At 42.3% G+C, this 22,500-nt stretch overlaps 2 protein-coding genes across 2 annotated transcripts in view; one reads left to right on the top strand and one right to left on the bottom strand.

The window, feature by feature from the left end:
- Nucleotides 1–4,500: 4,500 nt before the first annotated feature.
- Nucleotides 4,501–22,500, bottom strand: part of LOC123288837 (mitochondrial ornithine transporter 1-like) — a 133,200-nt gene continuing 115,200 nt past the window's right edge. The window contains exons 2-5 of the mRNA XM_044777249.2: nucleotides 11,552–11,689; nucleotides 9,265–9,434; nucleotides 8,132–8,290; nucleotides 4,501–6,681 (exon numbers count right to left, since the gene is read on the bottom strand). Coding sequence (XP_044633184.2) covers nucleotides 6,557–6,681; nucleotides 8,132–8,290; nucleotides 9,265–9,434; nucleotides 11,552–11,689 — 592 coding nt within the window. The 3' untranslated portion in view covers nucleotides 4,501–6,556. The remainder of the gene's footprint in view (nucleotides 6,682–8,131; nucleotides 8,291–9,264; nucleotides 9,435–11,551; nucleotides 11,690–22,500) is intronic.
- On the top strand, nucleotides 11,699–18,855 carry LOC139046616 (vacuolar protein-sorting-associated protein 36-like). The gene is made up of 6 exons (XM_070520588.1): nucleotides 11,699–12,749; nucleotides 13,290–13,355; nucleotides 14,743–14,807; nucleotides 15,435–15,519; nucleotides 16,471–16,547; nucleotides 16,635–18,855. Exons 2-6 carry the CDS (start codon nucleotides 13,305–13,307, stop codon nucleotides 16,726–16,728), a joined length of 372 nt encoding a protein of 123 aa, XP_070376689.1. The 5' UTR covers nucleotides 11,699–12,749; nucleotides 13,290–13,304; the 3' UTR covers nucleotides 16,729–18,855.

Here is a 22,500-nt window from a genome sequence, read left to right as displayed (position 1 = left end):
ATACATCATTCATGAAAAACAGGTATGGCTATGATATAATCCAGTAGAAATGGCTTCATCTTCAATGTATGTGTAAGGTGAAATGGCAAGTCTTTTGCTGATTACCATAAGCTCAATTTATAGAAACCAAAAAGTCCTCTAGTCACCACTCTTCATTGCCTTACTCATCTTAATCTGAGTATTTAAAAAATATGGTTATTCTTGAGACCCCCTGTTGCATCATCCTCAAGGTCTATACCATAGGACTGCATTATAAGTTAAAATGTATTATAATCAGATCTCGGGTGTGGTGGTAAATCCCTCCCATGGAAGTTTAATATGAGTCTGCTCAGTACCTCGAATATGGCAGGTCCTCAGTATGTGTTGATTTACTGATGACCGGCCACCACCAAATTCTCTTCCAAAAGAAGGCATCACCTAGCAAGGCTTCAGCTAGTTTAAAAGCTGATTGACTCATTTATATCAATGGCAGAAGTTATAAGACACAATAAGTACCATAAAGACAGCTAAAAAAAAATCATTAATAGTCTCCCATTTAAAATGATTTTCTAATAACTAAATTGGGAAAGCTTTTCTAAAAATTAATTGATTTGAAGATTATTATTCCAAAGAATCTTCTACCATATCTGGAAACTCATTCCTGAGTCTATAAGTTCTTCACTTTAAGGAGTATGTTTTGTGGTGCTGAAAATTTCAGATCATTGGTATCACCATACCATGAAATACAAAAGGAAAGTAATATTCAAAACATGGTGCAGGTGAGTTTTGAAGAAGTGGTTGTGACTGTACGTGGCATGAATTGATAGTTCTCACTACATGCAAGCCTAGCCTTTCCTTCAACCCTGAACTACATCTAATCACACAAGTCCAGTGAGGCAACACTGAACTGAACATCCAGCCTACACACTTACAACGACACACATTTAATGGGTTCTGATAGACTGAACTTTGGATTTAATGGAAAATTTCTAGCAATTTTTTCCCTAGATGTTTGCAAACAATAAACTTTGATTCCTAACAGGAACAAAGTCCCTCATATAGACATCTGGGCAGAACGTCACTTGATGCTACTCCTGAAAAGTGGTTCTTGCTAAGAACAGTTTTTTCCTTTAAAACACCATAATCATATAGGAGAGGCAAAAAAAAGATGACTTTTCTCCTCACTTATGTGTTTCTAAAGATTTGACATTTAAATTTCCATACTACCTAGTAAAGCTGTTTTTATTAGTTACAAGATTCTTAATCAGCTGAAAATGCCAGCTTCATCATTTAAAAGACACTCAGTATTTTATTACTGGGTTTTAATACACATCGAGTCTCTCTGGCTGATTTGTCACATATAGAAACTTATTTTATTAAACCCAGATGTCATTAACTCCATTACAGGCAATGTTAAAAGAATCGACGACATGTTGTTACTGCTGTGTTACTGAGGATTAAGATACTTTGCGTCTCCCTAGAGAAGGTGGGAGGACGGGCTCTGAGAAGGGGCTGAGCCTAACGGTGGCCAGGTCTCTTCTAAAGCTCTAACAAGCGGGCCCGGCTGCATGGCTTTCCTCTTAGCCCAAAATTAAACGTAATGATTTTTTTTCTATTCTAGGCTTTATCTTTCAAGAAGCGAACTGGATAATCCCCATAAACAGAAGACATGGAAAATTTACGGTCCAAAGTTTGCAGTCGAGATATATTTTCAAGCCAGAACTAACGTCTGACTGAGCACAGTGTCCTTTCCAGGATAGAATCACGTCTTTTCAATCCCTACTGCACGTTGACATCTTAAAAACCTGTCTCTTTGACAGTGTACTTTTATTTACATATATGTACGTGTGTTAAGAAATCTATTACAAATATAAAAGGTAAAATGTCAGTGGCAGTTTTTTTTTCTTCTTTGAAGGAATATACTTCACACATAGTTTTCATCTGTATTGAGATAAATTTGGAACACAGTACACAGGAACACTCGCCAGCCCTGGGGGTTAGTGGTTAAGATTCAGCGTGCTCACCACTGCAGCCTGAGTTCGTTTCCTGGTCAGGGAACCACACCACCCCATCTGTCGGTTGTCATACTGTGGCAGCTGCATGTTGCTGTGATGCTGAAAGCTGTGCCACCAGTTTTTCAAATACCAGAAGGGTCACCCATGGAGGACAGGTTTCAGCAGAGACTCCAGACTAAGACAGACTAGAAAGAAGGGCCTGGCCACCCACTTCCAAAAAAATTGGCCATGAAAACCCTGTGAAGAGCAGCGGAGAATTGTCTGATAGAGCGCTGGAAGGCGAGAGGATGGTACAAAAAGACCGGGCAGGGTTCTGCTCTGCTGTCCACAGGGTCGCTGGGAGTCAGAATTGACTCAACAGCACTAACAGGAACATTAAAAGTTACCACTTTTAAGAACTTTGAAATAAAACTTTCATATCAAAATAATCGAGATATTTTAAAAATGCGATTCTCCCCAATACTGTGGGTTTATTTCATTTACTTATATATTTTTGAACAAGTATGTATTCCCTGCTTTCACATTTGTAATTTCAGGTTTATTAGAAAGGCAATCCCTATTTTCTTCCTCCACTTGATTTACAAACTGTCTGTTAGCAAACATCACATTGGCAGCAAAGACTGTTTCAAACCCCAAGAACCATTCCACAGGCAGTCCCCCTCCCCCAACACACACTTCTCTCTTGCCCCAAGCACCGCACGGTGTGACGAGCTTCCTTTATTCTACAGGCGCAGACATCGGGGAGGCTAACAGAATCTTGGTAAACATGAAGGATAAAGAATCTCAGTAACTTTTGCTTTTGTGTAACATCATAAGTGAAGCCGAAGGAAATATTTGCCTGGGCAAATCTAGATTATTTTACAACCCACCCCTACTCACAGCCGACTTCACTCGGGTGATGTGGAACTGCGAGGAAAGGTCACCTTTCTGTCATAAACACACGCTAGCCCTGTGTCCACCGGAAATCATATTCTCATTGGTACTGGGTGCTATTTTATTCTAAGTACCTTCACTGCAACTTTATCTCAGGGCCATAATTGTCCTTGAAAACAGTTCTATTTTGGCTTTATTTAAATTATCCTTGAGTGATTTTCCTTTTATTGGCAAGGCTCTCAACAGTCTAGACCAAGTTGAATTTATCAAGAAGTGAGAGGTAGCAACTGATAAGAACCGGTGCCTCTGCTAAAACAGTGTACTCATTCCTGAAAACCTTGTGCTCGGCAAAAAGCACACTAAAAAAAAAAGAAAAACAAGTTCGTGGGGAAAAAATAGGGTTTGGGACAGACCACTCCAACTAAGCAACTTCGTAACCGGCATGCTAACCACTCACCACCCAGGTTGGCAGCTCAGACTATCTGGCAGTTGCCATCGTAGGTATCTTTTTTAAAGGGGACCTAGAGCCGTACTTTAGAGAAGGGCTGGTGGGTGGCAGAGCGGCACAGATGGGAGTAGAACTCTGAGCCGCTGGGCATCATGGTGGCACAGAAAGCCGTGCAATCCTGGCAGGCTGCCTGGTTATGGTGCTCTTTTTTCCCCTCAAAATAGCCCACAAAGGGTCCCAGCTACCGGTGCAGCAGCCTAGCTGAAGGCTGTCTGCTTTTCTGACAGAAGTTGTCATTTTACTCCCCTAATCAGGCTCCCCTTGGAGGAAGAGGTCTTGGAGGAACATGCTTTCAAGTTCCTTCCACGTTATGACTACTTTATTCCCTGTATTTGTGTGACAGAAACGTGTTGTGGCAGAATACGTTGTACGGTTTCCTTTAAAATTCCTGGAGCAACAACCCACGGAGGGCAGAGGCGGCGGCGGGCTTAGGGGAATGGGGAAAAACTGCGATCTCACTCTTCAACCGAGCCAGTCACCTTTCTCAATACTGCCAACAACAAGGGAAGGAAAGCGCAGTTTTTAAGAACCTGGCTTTTAGAAATAAAGGGGACTACAGTTGGGGTTTCTCTCCCCTAATCCTCCAAAATGCATCAAGATTTCTGGCAATTCTGAGTCACCACACTCCCCTGCTTTTGCTCACCTAACAAGAACTGGTTTAGGGCCTCTTGGGTATTGCTTTCCTCAAACCCACTGTGAAGCGTTCTTTGACCAATGCAAGAAACTTCCATCATAATACATCAGAATAATACTGGTTTTCTTAAACAGAATTTACTAATCTGAAATAGAATTATCCAAAACTTAATAGCAAGAAGTTTAACTATTTTAAAAGATAGAATGGCATCCTGCCAAATCAGTCCCGTCCCATCCACAGCCTGGTGCAGGGGGAGTGATTCCAGAGAGCCAAGTTTCATACCGCCAGTGTATATAAAAAGTGTGTATTTTGGTCCATTTACCTACAGTGAAATAATTTTACATCAGGAATCTTGCTGACAAAAACCAATGCTTGTTGCAAGAAAACCACCACCTCGGAATATTACTAAATACACCTCAAACATCACCGTCACTTAGCTCTTTGCATGGATATAAAGTACTTAAACAAAACAACTCATCATATGCTCAAATATTAGGTAAATAATTTAATGATGATAGAACAATAGAATTTCTTTAAACACAATATTTCAAGTTACTATATTTTTGTCTGGAGTACAAATCTGAAATGGTACAAATTGTACCCAAATACTGAACCATGAATTAAGCAAACAGAATGAAAAAAAAATTCTCCTGACTTTGGTTTCCATTCCTTACTCCCACTCACTCTTCCTTGCCTCAGACGGCTTCTACTGAAGACACTTAGTTCAATCCTTAAAGGACAACATGAGAGGGTCTGCTGCCGACAGGGCTAACCCCCAGATGACCCACAGGCGCCGGGCTGGGGGACCACAGACTCTGAAGCACTTCACTTCCTGCTGGAAGCCAGTCCCATTTTCTACTTCGCTTCAAGCCAAGACTGCTGAGATGAGGCACCCCTCAGTAGCTACTGACCATTTAAGTACGGAGAGAAAAGCAAGGTAGAAAAATTATTTACATTCTGCCAACAGGGACAGACACACCTGGTATGGACTACTATTAACATTGTCAGGCTGCCTGCTTTCAGTCTCACAGGCTGCTTAAGAACACTTTTTACTGCGAGAGCCCTTGCTGGTCTTGGAGCGGCACGGAGTGAGGCAGCTTGCTTTAGTGGTGCCGAGGAGGACTCTCTTACACCAGGTGGCCAAGGAGCAGCTGCCCATCCCCAAGTCTGGGGATCGGATGAACTGGGGTTTTTGTTGTGGTTAGTACACATACATGGCAGAGTTTAACAAAACGACTTTTCCTGTTTCCTTGCTTTATAAAGTCACACCCCCACATGGTCATCATTAAAATTCACTGACTGCCAGTACCAAATGTGAAAGGCTCCGAAACTGTAAAAGCAAGGCAAGCAGTATGGATCCTGAGACATGTTAGAATGGGTCAGCCCAGACATTACTCACAGTGGAGTGCAAACACTACACTGTGTCTAGTTCTGTCCGAGATGGGAGGACTCCACCCATGAGCCCCATCACTCAGTCACCAGACAGGGAACGAGGGCTTCTCTTGGCTTTGGCGCTCTGCTCCCTGGATGGGTTTCCAATTGGTGCAGGTAATGAGTGAGAGGCTCAAAGTAGATCAACAGCCCATAGATGGTCCAACACAATACTCTGGAATCCCACCCAGACCAGGAGCAAGACAGAAGCTAAGGGCTGTTGTCAGCCACAAGCTGACTTCACAAAGCACAGCAGCACAGCTCCCTCCCTTCAGCCCCTTCCTCAACCTAAAGCCCAGCAGACAGGAAGCTCTTTGGGAGAGGAGAAGGGAAGTTGGCACAGGGGAGGGCGTGCTGTTGCCCGAAGGCCTGATGCTCTAGGCCAAACCCAACAAGACATCAGAGTGTAGAATATGATTCCACCTAGAAAATGAATGGCACTATTTTAACAGTAGAGCATCCTGGGAAAATCCAGGATGCCTACTCTGAAACTTAAATCAAGAACATGGAAGCCACACCAGTATGCAGGTATGGTCTCCTCTTTAAAACACAGATGGATATTTTAGTTTTCAAGCACCACAGGAAAACTTTTTAAAAACTTTAACCACTTAGTATAGTATAGGTGCTAAGCAGATTTTAAAAGAGACCCTACATATAGGATGGCTTAAGCCATCACTTATAACCATCTTTATGAAACGTGGTTTACGCCTCTAGGTTTTCCTGCTGAGATTTGAGATCAAACATGGAACAAAGTGTGCTTCACTCACAACACATAGCCATCCAGACTGCATGTACACATACAGGGTTACGCAAAAGCCCTGATATAACTATATTTAGCCTTTCAGATTCGGTACAGACGGCCAGCAGCTCGCCCTGAAAGTCCCACCAAGGACAAGAGCAGTAACTTTTCTATTTCAATACAATTATGAGCAGAAATTACATGATGCAAAATAGAGGTCCTTCCATAAAGCTGAAGATTTAAAGCAGAAGAAGAGAAGACAAAAACAAATTTCCCACAAAATCAAAATAATTCCACATTGGTCTTGTACTCCATGAAACCCTGAGATGAACTGCAGTCCTCAAACGCCTATTTGGATCTAGGTTCGCCAGAACACGTCAGTAAGCTTCAAACTGGCTCATCATCAACTTTCTGCTGTATTCATAGGCCAAAAATAGTGCCCCGTTGGCAGGGAACGCTCGGATCATAGAAGGTTTCAGTCCAGAATACAAGGCCATTATTCCTAGAAGATAAAAGGTGATGGAAGACTGAGACTCCCCTCCTTGGAGCCACCCCACAAAGCTGCAAAGCATAGATATTTTTACACTTAGAAATCCAGCCAATAGCACTAAAAACCAACAAGTGATGGAAAGACTTATTTCCCGGTTTCCCTGGACTGACGGAAACAAATCAACTAACAGAAACAGGACAAGTGTCAGGTCTCCCAGCAAAGCTGGTTGATGCTTAGGTAACATATAGCAATTCCACACCTGGTTAACTTCTGGTAAATGGATTGGGTAGAGCTGAGGCCTCACGTGGGCAGACAGAAGGCAACCACAGAGCCACAGGAGGCAGCAGCCTTGCAGCTTCTCCTGGGGGGTGAGGGCCACGAGGCATTGGGCCAGCAGAAAGAGCACCGGCACTGAAGTCAGAGACCTGTTTCTAGCATTAGCACTGCCCAAGGTAGTTATGAAGAACTAGTTAGATAATTGAGGTGTGAGTACTTTGTAAAACCATAAAGTGTTACGCAAATTCAAAGAGGGGTTACTATCAGTAATGTACAAGATGTCTGCACTCTATTTGGGATACAAACGAAACAATTTCTGCATATTGTTATGGTGCTTTTTTTTTCTTTCTCTGCTTTATTTCCCCAAACCCCCCCTGTACATAGTTGTATATCTTAGTTGCAGGTCCTTCTAGTTGTGGGATGTGGGACGCCACCTCAACATGGCTTGACGAGCGGTGACATGTCCGCACCCAGGATCCGAACCCTGGGCCGCCACAGCGGAATGCGCGAACTTAATCACTCAGCCACGGAGCTGGCCCCTGCTCTCTCTCTTAAAATCAAGACAGGGACATTCACATCCCAAGGTTTAAGACGTACAGTGGATGCTGGAAGGACAGAACTTTACTCACTAGTTGCATAAAACTGGCTTTAAACAAACATTAACTGGGAAATCTTTATCCTCCTGCTTAACTCTAAAAATTGATAGCAAATTACCTTCAGAAGTTGCTTAGTGCATTTCTAATTCCAGAAGTCTTAGCATTAAGGATGTTGTACATTCTTTTAAATCCCTTCGTGGTTCTTAGAGATCATTTTCTGATAATACATTATGTAAAACAAGTGGTGCTAACTTCAAAACACCTATTCCCTTAGACAAAGCCCCTAGTTAACAATTCCCTCCAGGCTATTGAGAACAAAGAATCCTGACAGGTACCCGGGCCAGGGGTTAGGAATAAGAACTTTAAATTTTCTTGAGAGTAATGAAACTAACTAAACTAACTAACTAACTAAACTAAAGACAGGGGGTTGGAAACAGAAATCCACAAATGTGGATTAATATACAGTACTAGAAAAGGGATATGCGGCGGGGGAAGAAAGCAATTACACACCTGACCACCTCAATGAGACTAGCACCGAAATGACCAGCCCCTCTAAACATACCTCCTGTTTCTGCCATTACCAGACTCACCTTCATTTCTCACAACAGTTATAAAGGTTCCGAGAAATCCTGCCTGTTTCCCCGACATGGAAAGAACTTGAATTCTGGATTTTATACAATCCACTGGGTATACAGCAAGCCAGAGGCAGATTCCACCAACGCCACCACTTAACATCAAAGGGACAGGGCCTAGAGAAGAAAATCAGCAAACAGTATTTTGTCTCAAGGGCAGCTGATGTGATATTTCCAGAGGCCAATGGCAGTGGCCGGAGGTAGGTACAAACAAAAACGCTGCAAACACAATTCCCTGAGGAGACTGTCGAAGCTCTAAGAGCATAAGGTTCCGGTTGGTGGCCTGCGTCTACCCTTCATCATGCCAGGACGAGAAGCCCGAGCGAGGGTCATGTTGAGGCTGATCACTGTGGCACTGTGGCCATCCTGTGCCATCCTTGGAGGGCTGGCCCCTAGAATCAGCAGGCCCCCAGCAGCATGGCAACGCCTTACAGGAGGAATGAGAATAGAGGCCACTGAAATGCAGGGTGAGGCATTTATCAGCCTTCTCTTAACTATCTTAATGCCCCACAGCCCTGATTCTTCCTTTACCATGAAAAACCAAAGTTGTCTTATTAAACAAGACAGTTAAGCCTGGGAGCTTGACCAACCCCAGAATAAGTCCACCAACCATGAAGGGAGGTGTTCAAGAAAAAAGTTATCACCCATGTGATTCAAACATTGATATGGTTGTATCCAGCAGCTAAACAGAACAAACTAGAAAGAACTACACTTTTCACTGCTCTCAAAACACTATCAAGACTTATTACCAAGTTCTAAGTTTATTGCAAGCTGACTTATAGGTAATTTCCCACAGGAAAAGTAATTTCTATATTTCTTCTTCCTGAAAATAGATCCAGAAGAAATTCACAAATGTTATTCTAGGGAAGAAGTTTGGGATGTGCTGCTCCAGCCCCTGTCCTGAGGAAATTATGAAGCCCAGAAGAAGATGCTAGAAATCATTCGGCCCTGTTACTTTCTGTGATTTAGAATCTCCCCAGTGCCAGGTGGATCCCCTACAAGGCGGCGCAGAGTGCACGGAATCCGCAGCAACCATAGAGTCGGGAAGCGGACACCATCAACCCACCTGCCGTCCACGCAAATACATTTACCTAGTTCATCTTTTGATCTCCCAGATGCAAAAAACGATCGGCTCAGTTCATAGCCACCAAAGAAGAAGAAATAGCCCGGTACTTCTCGAAGTAAAGTGCTCGAGAGTCCATGGTAGAAGCCCAAGGGGCCATCCTTCCTAAGGATACTCTTCATGACAGACCAAACTGTACTGGGAGGAGACACAGAGAGACAGTTACAGCAGGCGAAGCAGCTGAATCTGTAAACAGAGAACCAGAATTCTAAAAGGCCGCTGTGGGAAGGAAATCTCAGGGAAGCTCAGATACAGCTATTTTATAACAACCTTTGTCACCTGAACTACTCCAGGGTAAAGAAATCTCATTAAAATGGAAGCACACATTTCTAGAAGGCATATTATCAAAGATGTAAAAAAGCTAACATCCAATTTTTCAATACAGAATAAGTGAAATTACAATAAGGAGTTGTCCAAACTCAGCAAGAATAAAACGGTATCCTATTTGCCCAGTCCCTTACCTCCCTCGATTTCTATCTCCCCAACCTTTCTTTTGATCTGCTGTGTTCTGAGAAAATTGGTTCAGGTGTTTAGGGTTTGTCTTTTTCTGTGTCAGTGCAGGGAAACGAGCAAGTAACATTAAACATTACTTTAAGGCAAGACAAAAGAAATTCTAAGAATGGAGCTACAGCTCCTGTAAGGCAAGAAGCACCAGGACTTAGTTCTTAGAGAGGTAGGGGTGCAAGGCTTTCTAATTAAGCAGATCCGAGTCCTGCAGCAGCCGGAACACAGCACCCCGTCCATCTAGACTCCTCTTCCCGAGTACGTGCGCCGTGGCAGGAAGAGCGCAGAACCCGCACACTCAGCAGCCTGGCGGACCCCTCACTCCTCACTTTGTTCTCAGAGAGCAGGTGACTCAGTTTGGACCAATGAAGGACCAAGCCCAGAGGTAATAAAGGCCACCTGCTTTTGATGATTATCTTCCTTCCTCGGACTTCAGAAGGCTTCATCGGGTATTATCCATCAGCCAGGTCCTTCCTGCAACGCTGCTCTCATCCTCGGATGTGAACGTAACAAAGTAACCCAACTCGACACGGCCAGCCTACCTTCCCATCCAAGTCTTAACCCCAAGCTACTCTACACCCCTGCGTGGCCACTGCTATGCCCAAAATACAGTCAGCCAGTACTTACTTTCACGCAAGCTGTCCATCTGCCTAAGTCCTTTGGACCTAACTATTTTCCTTAAAAATACCTTAAACCACTTCAAGGGGCATGAGGGCAACTTTCTGGGGGCTATTAACGTCCTACTTCTTGGGCACTGGTTACAAAGGCATGTTCATTTCACACTTACGATTTCTGTGTGTGTTCGCGTTACTGTGTACACATACTATCTCAATAAAAAGTCTTAAAGACTCACAGTTTTGGACTCTGGGCTATGAATAATAGATTCAAATTGGTTGCAAAGAATCCCAAGGGTGCAGGAAATTGGGCTCTATTACAAACCCCAGCCTCGCTGCTGCAAGGGGACTGGTAACTCTGAAAATGGTCAATTTATCTACCAATTTTCCCCAGTGGATTGACAGGGTCTGAGTTAACCACAGCAATATTCACCCCCAGAACTGCAGTCAGCCAGATGTGAAGATAAATAAGCAAGTTTTGAGATTAATCAGGATAATAAATTGCTTTACAATTCAAATAAATCATATTACGTGACATATACACCTTCACAGGGTAACTAGGATCTTTCAAGACTGAGCTGGAGAGGAATTTGATCTGAAGGGCAGCTATGCTCACAACGGTCCTGCTCAGTGTTCCCAGAACTGGCGCCCTTTGCAGGTCCGCTTGAAGGATTAGGGAGGGGCGTAAAGAAAGTTACCGCTGGGATCTGAAGTGATCAGCCTGAACATCTACGTGAAACCTGGGAAAGGGCATCAAATATTCATCTCAGAACCAAAGCGGCCCTTATGAAGGCTCAGTTCTCACACACAGTTCCAAAGCTGTCCGCCATGTGCCTCCAAAAACAGCTGGGGATCATGCCTTATGCCCTCAACCGGTCAAAAGGGGTAGAAGCTCCTGGCTTCATCACTTCTGGGGTATTAAACACCTGTCTATGATGTTTTGTGGCCTGGGGGGTGGGTCCGACCACCACAAATAGTCCGTTCAGAAAATTATTCTGATTGGTAGAAGTTCTAGAAACAGTATTTTGGATTAGACACATCTGTTTCTATATCTGTCACTTAATTTTAGTACAATATATTTTTTAAAATACTCAATACATGCTCGAGACCTAATGTTTGTGCCCAAGCGGTGCTTACTTCTGGCTTTTGGCTATCTTCCCCGACATCTGCATTTCGTACATGGTCTGTAGCCGGCACTTCACAAGCTCAGTGGGGCAGAGCACCAGGGCAGCAAACGCGGAGGCGAAGGAACCGGCAGCCGCATTATGCAGGTCACTGAAAGGACACAGCACAGGAGACCAGTTACCTGTCCAGCCGTTCATTCATGCAGCACTCACTGCGCTGAAACTCAGTGGTAAAGGAGAGGGCAGATGAAGGGAGAGAAACACTTCCTGAGCGCCCACCAGGAACGTGCATGTGTTGTTTCATTGAAGGATCTGCAACTCGGTGAGGCGAACAGCAAGACCCCAACTGCCACACGGAGAAAACGACACTTAGACATGATACATGTTGTGCCCAAAGTCACACAGCTGCTAAGTGGCAATGATAGGATTCGAACCCAGGTCTGCCTGACTGCAGGATCCATGCTCCTTTATCAGTCACAACGCTACGGACTGAATGTTGGGCCCCCCACCCCAGATTCCTTTGTTGAACCCTTTAACCCCAATGTGATGGCATTTTGTGGGGGGGGGGAGGGTCCTGTAGGAGGTAATTAGGTTTAGATGAGGTCACGAGGGTGGAGTCCTCACAAAGGGATTAGCGCCCTTATAAGAGACCAGAGAGCTAGGCTGTGCTCGCTCTCTGCCATGTGAGGACACAGCAAAGTGGTCCCTCTGCAAAACAGGAAGAGGGCCCCCCCCAGACATGGAACCAGCTAGCACCTTGATCCTGGACTTCCCAGCGTCTAGAAGTATGAGTAACAAATGTGTGTTGTTTAAGCCACCCAGTCAATGGTATTTTGTTACAGCAGCCAGAACAAGAAACACAGTGACACACAAAACAAAACCAAAAACCATGGAGGAGGAAAACATTACCTATAGTCCCATCACCCAAAAACATACACTATTAATACTTTAGTGTATTTGCCGCTAAGCTTTAAATAAAACTAGGTTCTGAGGCTATGCCTACATGCTCAAAATCCAACCTGGAGCAGTGGAGCATATAACTGCCACAGATGAAAACCCAGGATAAATTTTTAACCAAAAAGCTGCCAGTGCAAAAAGATTTCCCAGGTCAGCTGATGACCGCCTCAACCTCAGCAACAGACGGCATGAGGGTGTGATGGTGCCAGAGGAGAGCATAAGGCCGGTGCACGTCAGCAGTTCGAGGGTTGTAGGTAAAATGACTATACTGGAAATGTAAACGGAGGAATGAACGCACATTAGTCCAAAAGCGGAAGCACTCACCTCATCTCCTATGGGTTTAGTACCACCAGCCACAGTCACCAGCACCATGCATCAGGAGGTGCATAACGTCTGAGCGTCTTTTTTTGTGATGTTGGCAGCCATTGGTAGTCATTATGGAGATCTGTTACTTTATTAGGGGTTGTAAAATGGTGATATTCCTATTTAATTCTATGATTTTTTTCATTTATTAGTTGGAATAACTTGAAACATTTAAATACACTTTCTGAAACATGAAAGAAGAGAGCCCCATTTTTCGTTGAGTAAATGTTAAAACAGTAATAATGACAAGTCCAAGTATTGAATTTGAATTGCCTCAGGGTATCTGAACAGGTCTTCCTGTTTGTAAATACAGTTTTTAAAAGCTTCTTAAGAAATTTTATGATTTCTGATTTCACTCTGATTGTGATTTCTGTTAAATGCCAACTGGTGCTAAGTGTAACGTAATACTTCTTTTGTTTCATTTTTAACAGGGACGAGGAGGAATAATGTCACTCACAGAGGTATACTGTTTAGTAAACCGAGCTCGAGGAATGGAAGTAAGAATAGAATATTTAGATATTCTTTTAACTAATTATAGACTTTCTTAATATAGTACAAATTCCCCTATAGTGAATAGAATTTGAGGAAGGGTTGTGAATATCAAAACTATTTGGAGAAGCAGTGTGGTGCAGTGAATAGAATACTGCCCTGGGGTCTAGGAGGTAGATTCTGTTCCTGGTTTTGCCAGTGATTTGCTGAGTGACCTTGAGTAGCTTACTTAACCTCTCTGGACTCAGGTTTTCTACCTTTAAAATAAGGGTTTGGACGCACAGATACCTTTCAGCTCTAATGTTCTGTGTTCGTATTGCTGTGATTAATAAGGTTGAGTGTGATGCCCCTTCTCTGTGATAGTTACCTGTTTGAATTAACTGGGTTGGATACCAATTGCCTGTAAATGATACAGAAAAAGCTGCCCTGCTTCTTTGGCTCTGAATCTGCAGCCGCTGTTCAACTCTCATTGTCCCTTCACACCCAGATGTCCTTGGCCTCCAGGGTTCTCACCGTTGTGCCCTCTAAATCAGTTTTGTGGTGTCAGCTCCATGCAAATGACCCACACCTGTCTCTCCAGCATTCAGCCTGCCCCATGAGCTAAGCCTCTGCTCTGTTCTTATTTCAATAGTCATCATAACTGCCATCAGTGAGTGTTCCCCATCCGCCAGGCACTCTGCAAGGGTTCCCTCATCTAGCCTCCCAATAACTCAGTGAGGGGCCTACTTTTACTGTCCCTGTCTGGGGGATAACTTGGGGAAGAGGAAATTGAAGCTTAGAAAGATTAAATAATTTGACCATGGCAAATTATTTGGACCCAGGCTGGGCTGGCTCTGGAGCCATTCTTTGTGACTCAGAGCTGTGCTTGTCAGCCACCACATGGGCTGAGTCTTTAAGGCCATGTGGTCCAGAAGGGTAGCCGCTAGCTAGCCACGTGTGGCCACTGTGAACTTGAAGTGTAGTTAATGTAAACTGAGAGGTGCTCTAAGTGTAAATTATACATTGACTTTACAAGATTTAGTACAGAATAAAGAATTCTTAAATATCTCATTAGTAATTTTTGTATTGATAATGTGTTGAATTTTTGGACCTATTGGGTTAAATAAAATGTACGTATTAAAACTAATTTCACCTGTTTCCTTTTATTTTTTTAATGTGGCTACTAGAAAATTAAAAATTACATTTATGACTTGCATTTTGTTTCTGTTGGATAGCACTGCTTTAATGAGTAGAAGTCTGCTTCTTTGTTAATCCTTTTTGCCTTGTAGTGATTAAGCTACCTAAAATCCTTGATAAACGATGCTTTAAGTTTGCTCTTCTGTTTCAGTGGTCATTATAATTATATAGCATCACTCTATTAATTTTCAGTGTAAACTGGATTTGTTTCCCCATTAGTTGCTCTCGCCAGAAGATTTAGTGAATGCGTGCAAGATGCTGGAAGCGCTGAAATTACCTCTCAGGTAAAAGGTCCTCCGCGGGGCCTTGCTGGCTGTAGTCGCTGCTCCTCACAGAGTGGACAGGCAAGCGCTGCCAGGTGCCGTCCTGCAGGGCCAGCCACCATATCGCCCCTCTTGAAATTACATTCCGTGTGAACAGAATTCACTGGGCCCACAAGCATCTCTGTCATTCTGGCCTCCATCCTTAGGGCTGGGCGTGGCCTGCGGGTGCTAGTAGTCTGACGGCTGTGGATTGAGGGCAGTGAGAGTAGAATGTAGGCACCTCCCATGAGGCCAGAGTAACCAGCGCCTCCTCCCCTAGACATTTTGCGTTAGTTTCTGGAAGCTTAGAAGTGCAAATATTGAGCTGTGAATTACATTTTCCTTATCCTCAGGTTAAAAAAAAGTAGCCATACGTATTTCTGGATTATAGAAAAGCCTCTGGATTATAGTTCATAATTTTATTACCTGTTTATTCATGAGCTTTTTAGTTATGCCATGGTTGCTTGTGGTCGTTATGTTTTAAAGGTTATTTTGTGTTATTCTTCCCCTCATACCTGGGCATAAAAGATATCAAGAAATACTTGCGCCTCCTCAGGGGTTGAAAATCCCGGATATTCATGGCTTTGTTCTCCCATCTGCGATTTGTAGGCTCCGAGTTTTCGACAGCGGCGTCATGGTAATTGAGCTTCAGGCCCACAAGGAAGAGGAAATGGTGGCCTCAGCCTTGGAGACAGTATGTGAACCCGGCTTCCTCTGGTTATTAGGGCTTGCTACCAAGACGCGATGCTTAGCAACTTGAGAAACAGGATTTCCTTTCGGATTTAACTTTACTAAAAAGTAACATTTGAAGACCCAATTAAAAACAGTTTATCATTAATGAATAAATAGTAATCAAAATTATACTTTGAAAGCTTTTTGAAACTTACCGATACTCGTAACGTCTTGTAAGTAAGGAGATAGAATTAGTGAGGCGTTCTCTTTTCATTTGATGCCCAGTGTTGAGAACAGGTTCTTAACTCTGTTAATCAGAATGTTACCCATGACTGAACTTTTTCTTTCAGTAACACCCACATAAGCAGCATTATAAAACATCACAAGTTGTTTTGTGAAATAATTGCTTCAAAAAATATGAAAAGCAACTGTAGTTTAGATGGCTTTTGCTGGCCAAACTGCTAATATTACTCATTAGGATATTTGAAATATTACTGCCTTCATAGCCTCTGCGGCGAGCCTGTATAATTTGAATAACTCATATTTATTATGCTTCTAATTTTAAGCTAGATGAAAATCCCAAGACTATAGGTATTTCTACCACATATTTTAAACTACATCTGTAGATAAGGGTCCTCAGTGGAGCGTGTAATATGCACTCAATTAGAATTTGTCGTATGTTCCTTCTTAGAATAGCCAATAGTTCTTTTTAAGCTTTACTGTAGTGCCTTTGTACTCCCGCACTGTTTTACTATGCACTTCGTGATATTTTAACCTCTTCTCTGTTTGTTCTGGGTCCTTCAGCTTTTGCAGAATTAAACATTAGTGAAGAAGAGGTGGTTCTGTAGTGGATATTCTTACATTTAGTAGGAAATTCAGTCCGTTATTCCTGAGTATACTGGTGGACGCTCTCCTTAGGTTGGCGCCTAGACGGTCCACACCATCACATTTTTCTGCTCTGTGTTTCTGTTAGGTTTCAGACAAGGGATCCCTAACGTCAGAAGAGTTTGCCAAGCTCGTAGGAATGTCTGTCCTCCTGGCCAAAGAACGGTACGTAAGGTCCTTGCTCTTCATTACACCTTGTAGTTTGTGTTTCTGAACAGACACATGATTGTGGCTTTTCCTCTTGATTTCTAGGTTGCTTCTTGCAGAGAAGATGGGCCATCTTTGCCGAGATGATTCCGCGGAAGGCTTGCGATTTTACCCAAATTTATTTATGACACAGAGCTAAGGGTTTTGTATTTGAAATACTTCTTGTCTGTATCTTTGCGTCATGTAGAGGTTGTCTGACATTGAGCTCAGAGTAAACCCTGATAAACTGAGCATTTACAGGAACTTTGCAGTATAATATAAAACCCTTTTAATTTCTCCCTAAATATAATGGTCCAGGAAGGTTATTTAGGATAAATATAGGAAAATACAGAAAAATGAATGACAACGTGAATTTGAAATCATGCTACAGTTGTAAAGAACCCTCAGAGTTGAACTTGAAATATGGTAGTTTTTCACTCAATCCTCAAGTCTGACTATTTTTTAAGGAAAGGAATTTAGTTCATGGGGGAAGAAAAGGAGAAGTTGCATGTTTGGACAGGTTAGAGTGTTATTTTGGTGTGAGAAAAATTCACTGAATTATAAATAAGGTTTTTTCCTGTATCTAATGTGCCCATTTTGGGGGGTTTTCATGAAGCAAGTCATATGTACGGTGTCGTCTAAGAACCTGACAACATTGGAACAAATATCAAACTGCGGAATGCTGTCAGCAGCTCCTCCTAAGGGCTTTTCTTTGGAAGCAGCCATACGCATGTCTGCAGCAGACCAAATAAAGCACTTAAAAAGGGAGAGAATTTTATTTGTCTTACGTATATATAATCTGAGTAGTTTCTTTCTTTCTTTTTTTTAAGTGATGATTTCATAGCTGGCATTTAAAGAATGCAACTATGTCATTTTGTTTAAAAAGTACTGTGGATTTTGAAACTGAATTAAAGAGCTGTGTAGACATGCCCAGAGATAAGATTACAAATTTGGGAAGCAGACGGCTCAGGAATTCCCCAGGATTGTTGTGCAGGGGAGGGGCTGGGAGAAGCTTGAACTAGCTTAACAGGAACCTTGGTGCTCTTTGACCTCGAAGCCAAGGACAGGAACATAGACAGTGGAAAAGTAAAATGTCTCCTTTTCCTTCCCTTAAGGAGTTTCAACATTGAACTTTTAAAAATATTTCTATCACATTCTAGCAATATTTTTTTTCTTTACCCCACACATCATAAGTTGTGTGGAGAAACTATCTCACCAAACAGTATTACCGAGGTAACAAAAACTGGCTGATGTTGAATTTAGATTGCTTGAGTTTTCAAGTGGACTTGCCTGCCTTCATATGTTACTGTGGTACAGCATACAGTATGTCGGCATTACCTCAAACTCAGGGACCCCACGGGGACCAGAACACCCTCTTCCTGAGACTGAGTTGGAAGTGGAAGGTAGCAATAGTTTTTGACCAAGTCTCTGGAAGGGATAGTATCTGTATCCAGAGAACGGTTGAGACCAGGAGGAGGGGATACCCAGGGCCACACTCTGGGGTCCCTAAGACATTCTCACTGAGTGAGGTGGAGGGCCCCTGCCTGAGGCTACTGCAGATGCCCTTTGGGGACCCTTTGCCTTTGCAGGAACCCTCGGCCGCAGACCCAGGGAATCCCTCCAAGTGCAGGCAGAGTCTGTCCCTGATCCCTGCCTGAAGAGTGGCTGTCACTGCTTTGTGTCCTCCAGTGTCATGGGAATGTTGTGGCTGAGGCATCCTGCCTTACTTAGTCTTTGTTCTCCAAATCTGTCACTGATTCTATATTGTGATGACAGATCCCCGAATTCCCCCATTGCTCAGCTTCAGGTTTGTTTTGGGGAAATTCAGTGTCGGCTGCCCAAATCTTTTGGGTCCTTGTGTGAGCCTGTTTATGTCACTCCCTTCTGAGTTGTGCTCTCACTGCTCTGGCATACTTGCACGTGCACACGCACGCACACACACATGATATCTGGCTACGGCTTGTAAAAATTACAAAGATAAATAATCTGTTTCACTGCTTAATGAGTTGCAACTAAGGTTGTTTGGGCTCCTGGATCTAGCTCTCATGGTTCGGATTCATTACAGCAAACTCCCATTGTTCACCATATTGATTTACAGTAGTGTGACAACATTAACAAACATGGCACAACCTGAATTGTATAAGGCGAACTAAAGAAGAAAAGTGACATATGAATATATTTTGCAAATGTCACATTAACTAAAAAACAAATATGAATAATTTCATTGTTTAATTTTTTAAGTGGGCATTCTCCACTGTTTCCAGACCTCTGTATGTATATTTTTATCTCTCTCTTTTTTTTTTTTTTTTTGCCAAATAAGGTGTTATTTTGGTCCTCTGTTGGTAGAGGTTTTGTTTAAATAGAGCCAATCAGGCCCTAAGTGCAAAAAAGTTCTGTCTTGGTGCTTATCACTGGTGTGGTTATTATTTTTGCTTTCCTAACTTTGCTATGGAGCATAAATCTGTTTGTAGCTTTATGGTAATGGGATATTTCTAGTCACATACTGTCAAAAGTTTTTTTACATTGTACAAGTGAAGATTGCTTTCAGGATTAAATGATTGGAATTAATGTATATAGAGTAAAGTTTTTGCAAAATTTAAAAACGATGTTTCTTGGCGTTCTTTTTAAATACTCTTTGAAAAATATATGAAAATGATAAACCTTTAGTTAGAATAAGCCAGTATGTTACAATTTTTTTGTTTAGATTTTATAATCAAGAGTTGATTATAAATATTTATGACCTCAAGCTCTTACTATTTTAGTTTTAAAAGAATGGGAAATGGCTCATGAACTGTTTTCTTCTAATTCCTGATGTGAATTCCACTGTTGATTGACCTTGTGTGTTCATGTGAATGTACTGTCTCTCATTCCCTGTTACCAGACAAATCTGACCAGACGTGATTGTCAGCATTCTCATGCTCAAATACTTAAACTGGTTCTTCTTTGCCCAACAATCTCAGAGTTTTCATTTTGTTTCAGTAGAGTCACAACTTATAAGGTAGTTAGGTTTCAAAGACTGTGCTAAAGACTGCCTAAGGATGAAATCGAGCATGCTCAAAATGATCCTTGAGAATCTCTTAAACTGCCAATAAAGTTCTCTATATTAGATTCCCTGTAGTGTGATACATGAGGATGAATAGTTTATGAATATAGTAAGTACAATATATAATACAAACTACACATCAACAGTAGACTTTTACAGCACCAATAAACTATTTAAATATGGATCCTTTTTTTTCCTGAATAGGATGGTTGAATTTATGTAAATTTATTGCTGATCCCATCCATTTTTCTAGAGTGTAAGCTCACAGGGCAGAGATGTTTCTCTGGTTTGTTCATGGATAGATCCCCAGAGGCCAGAACAGGGCCTGGCACACAGTATGACTCAATAAATAGTTATTGAATGAATTAACTCCGGTGTATCTATCTATTTATAATTTGGCTCCACTTTATCCTACTTTTTATCTCCCAGTCACTTCAATTAAAACACATTTTTTTTTAATACATACTGAATTTGTGTGAGGAGCTTTGTGGGCCATTGGTGGGGATACAAAAGTGAATAAGATACAGCCCCTGCCCTTAAGAGGGTGGCCCGGTTGGGCAAAGAGACATGTGAGCAACCTTAATTGAAGATGGAAGGAAGTCCATGCCATGAAAGGGGCACAGGTACCACGCTGTGGAAGACAAGGAAGGAGCTTTTCGTTTTGAGGGAGGGACCTGGGAAGGCCCCGTGGGAGGGGAAGAGCTTGGTAAACTAGACTCACGAGGACCAAGAGATGGTCAGTAGGTGGCAGGCATTGGGTCACGGGAACAGCGTGAGGTGTGCCTCTTCCTGTTGCTGGGACGCTTCCCCTTGTCTGTCCAGACTTCCCATCGTTCCTTCTTCCCACTCACACCCCTACCCCCACTAATCAAAATCATGCTTTGCTCAATCCCACCTGCTCTAGAAAAATCTGTTTCCAGTACACAGCTCTATTTCTAAACTCCCTAAGAGTTACTGTCCGTCTCATATACTTGACTGTGTTTTATCTTGCTCTCTATTTGTTGTCTTGATGCCGTAATAAAATAGAGAAATTGGATTTCTTTGAGTTCAAGGACTTTCATATGACACAACTTTTGAATTCCCACTCCTAAGTCAGTGATTGTACAAGGTAGATCCTGGTTAAGTACTAACTGAATGGAGCGATTTTGGATTATAATGTGCCATGAGTTGACTCACAAACCTAAATCAGTCCTTTACCCTTCTTCCCAAGGGGCTTCTCAACCAGACTTGTCAGGGCTCAGCCTGTCTGAGATACACTATCTTATTCAAATTCCATGACACAGGCCACATCCATGATGTGGGAAGCACTCCAGAAAAGTCAGGTTAACACACATGTAAGATCTTGTTATTACAGTGTGAAAACTGGGTAATTCGTGTCCTTCCTTGTGCCCTGATAATCAGGAGTCAGTTAAAGCTTTTCTCTCAGGGTATTATCTAGGGAAATACAAGATCTCTCCATTTGTATAAAGGATGTTATTGAGATAGTGAACAATTTTCACACAATTTGCACAAGATCATTAGACCAGTCACTGACCCATAAAGAGAATTCAGGATATCTAGACAGCCAGCTTTAGTTCAATACTGACAAGAACATACCGCTGTCCTTTTGAAAGCTTTTTTTTCCCTTCAAGTCTATGTGCCTTCTTTTAGAAAAGATTAAACTGTTTTAACTGTCCAATAAAGACAGTAATACAGTTTGGTGAGAATTCTAATGAAGGCAACAATGACCAAGCATCTCAATAAAGCTGTTATTTAAGAAATGACCAAGCACGTTAACCAGCCACTTGTACCTGGATTGAGGTCCTGGGGAGAGAGTGTCTTTGAAAGATTAACGCAGAGCAAGTTGCTTTCTGACTGTTTCACCCAGTCACCAGAAAACTTCAATATAACCATTATTATATGCCTTTTATAGTGAAGGAAAGGAGGGATTAAGTAATTTGCCCAAGGTTACAGAGGCAGGGCTGGAATTAATCTCAGCTGTATCTAACTCCAAAGCCCACTCTTTGCCTTGAGCTTTTGCTTTTAAAACTGAAAATGCCAGGGACTGTGGCATTTGAAAAGGAATCCCAATTTGAGCTGATGAATGGATATTGGACTAGATAATTCTGTTGGTAGTGAAAGTGGATAATGACTTTAAAGCCTCTTTTGAAACTTTGGGTAGATTAAATGAATACTGCTAGAATTAGTTATTTGACAAGATAAATACTTAGCAAGTTTAGTACCTCTGGTAAACTGATAATTGAATAATTGTGCCATCTTTTAAAAGATTAAGTTAGATTCAAAGACCTGCAAATGCTGTATTTTTTTGTTTTAAAAATTGAGGTAGGGGCTGGCCCCGTGGCAGAGTGGTTAAGTTCGTGCACTCTGCTTCGGTGGCCCAGGGTTTCGCCAGTTTGAATCCTGGGCACGGACATGGCACCGCTCATCAAGCCATGCTGAGGCAGCGTCCCACATGCCACAACTAGAAGGACCCACAACTAAAAATACACAACTATGTACTGGGGGGCTTTGGGGAGAAAAAGGAAAAATAAAAATCTTTAAAACATTAAAAAAAAATGGAGGTAAAATTTACACAGTGAAATGCACAGATCTTAAGTTGGATGAGTTTTGACAAATGCATAAAAAATCCATGTAAATCGCACACCAAACAATAGAAGATATCTGTCGTTCCCAAGAGGTCCTTGGTGCCTCTTTCCCATCACCTGCTCCCCAGAGGCCACCACCGTGCTCTGATTTCTACTACCACACGTTAGTTTTGTCTGTCAAGTGGTGTATTTTGTGTAACAGAAAAGCAAATGGTGAAGTGACAGCTCTTAAGGTGAACTCCATCCTCTTGTGTTCTTTTAAGAAGACAACTTTAACACTTGCGGATTAGAGTTTTTTAAATGT

This window comes from Equus asinus, chromosome 11 (assembly GCF_041296235.1).
Source record: "Equus asinus isolate D_3611 breed Donkey chromosome 11, EquAss-T2T_v2, whole genome shotgun sequence".
Taxonomy (NCBI): Eukaryota; Metazoa; Chordata; class Mammalia; order Perissodactyla; family Equidae; genus Equus; species Equus asinus.
The sequence above is the reverse complement of the archived record's forward strand: the minus strand, read 5'-3'. Positions and strand labels throughout refer to the sequence as shown.

Bases quoted from the DNA above. Each gene is read 5' to 3' on its own strand.
- LOC139046616 (XM_070520588.1), top strand. From the start codon at position 13,305: ATGTCACTCACAGAGGTATACTGTTTAGTAAACCGAGCTCGAGGAATG. The intron at 14,808-15,434 runs GTAAAAGGTCCT...TGCGATTTGTAG, and splicing joins GCGCTGAAATTACCTCTCAG to GCTCCGAGTTTTCGACAGCG. The intron at 15,520-16,470 runs GTATGTGAACCC...TGTTTCTGTTAG, and splicing joins TGGCCTCAGCCTTGGAGACA to GTTTCAGACAAGGGATCCCT.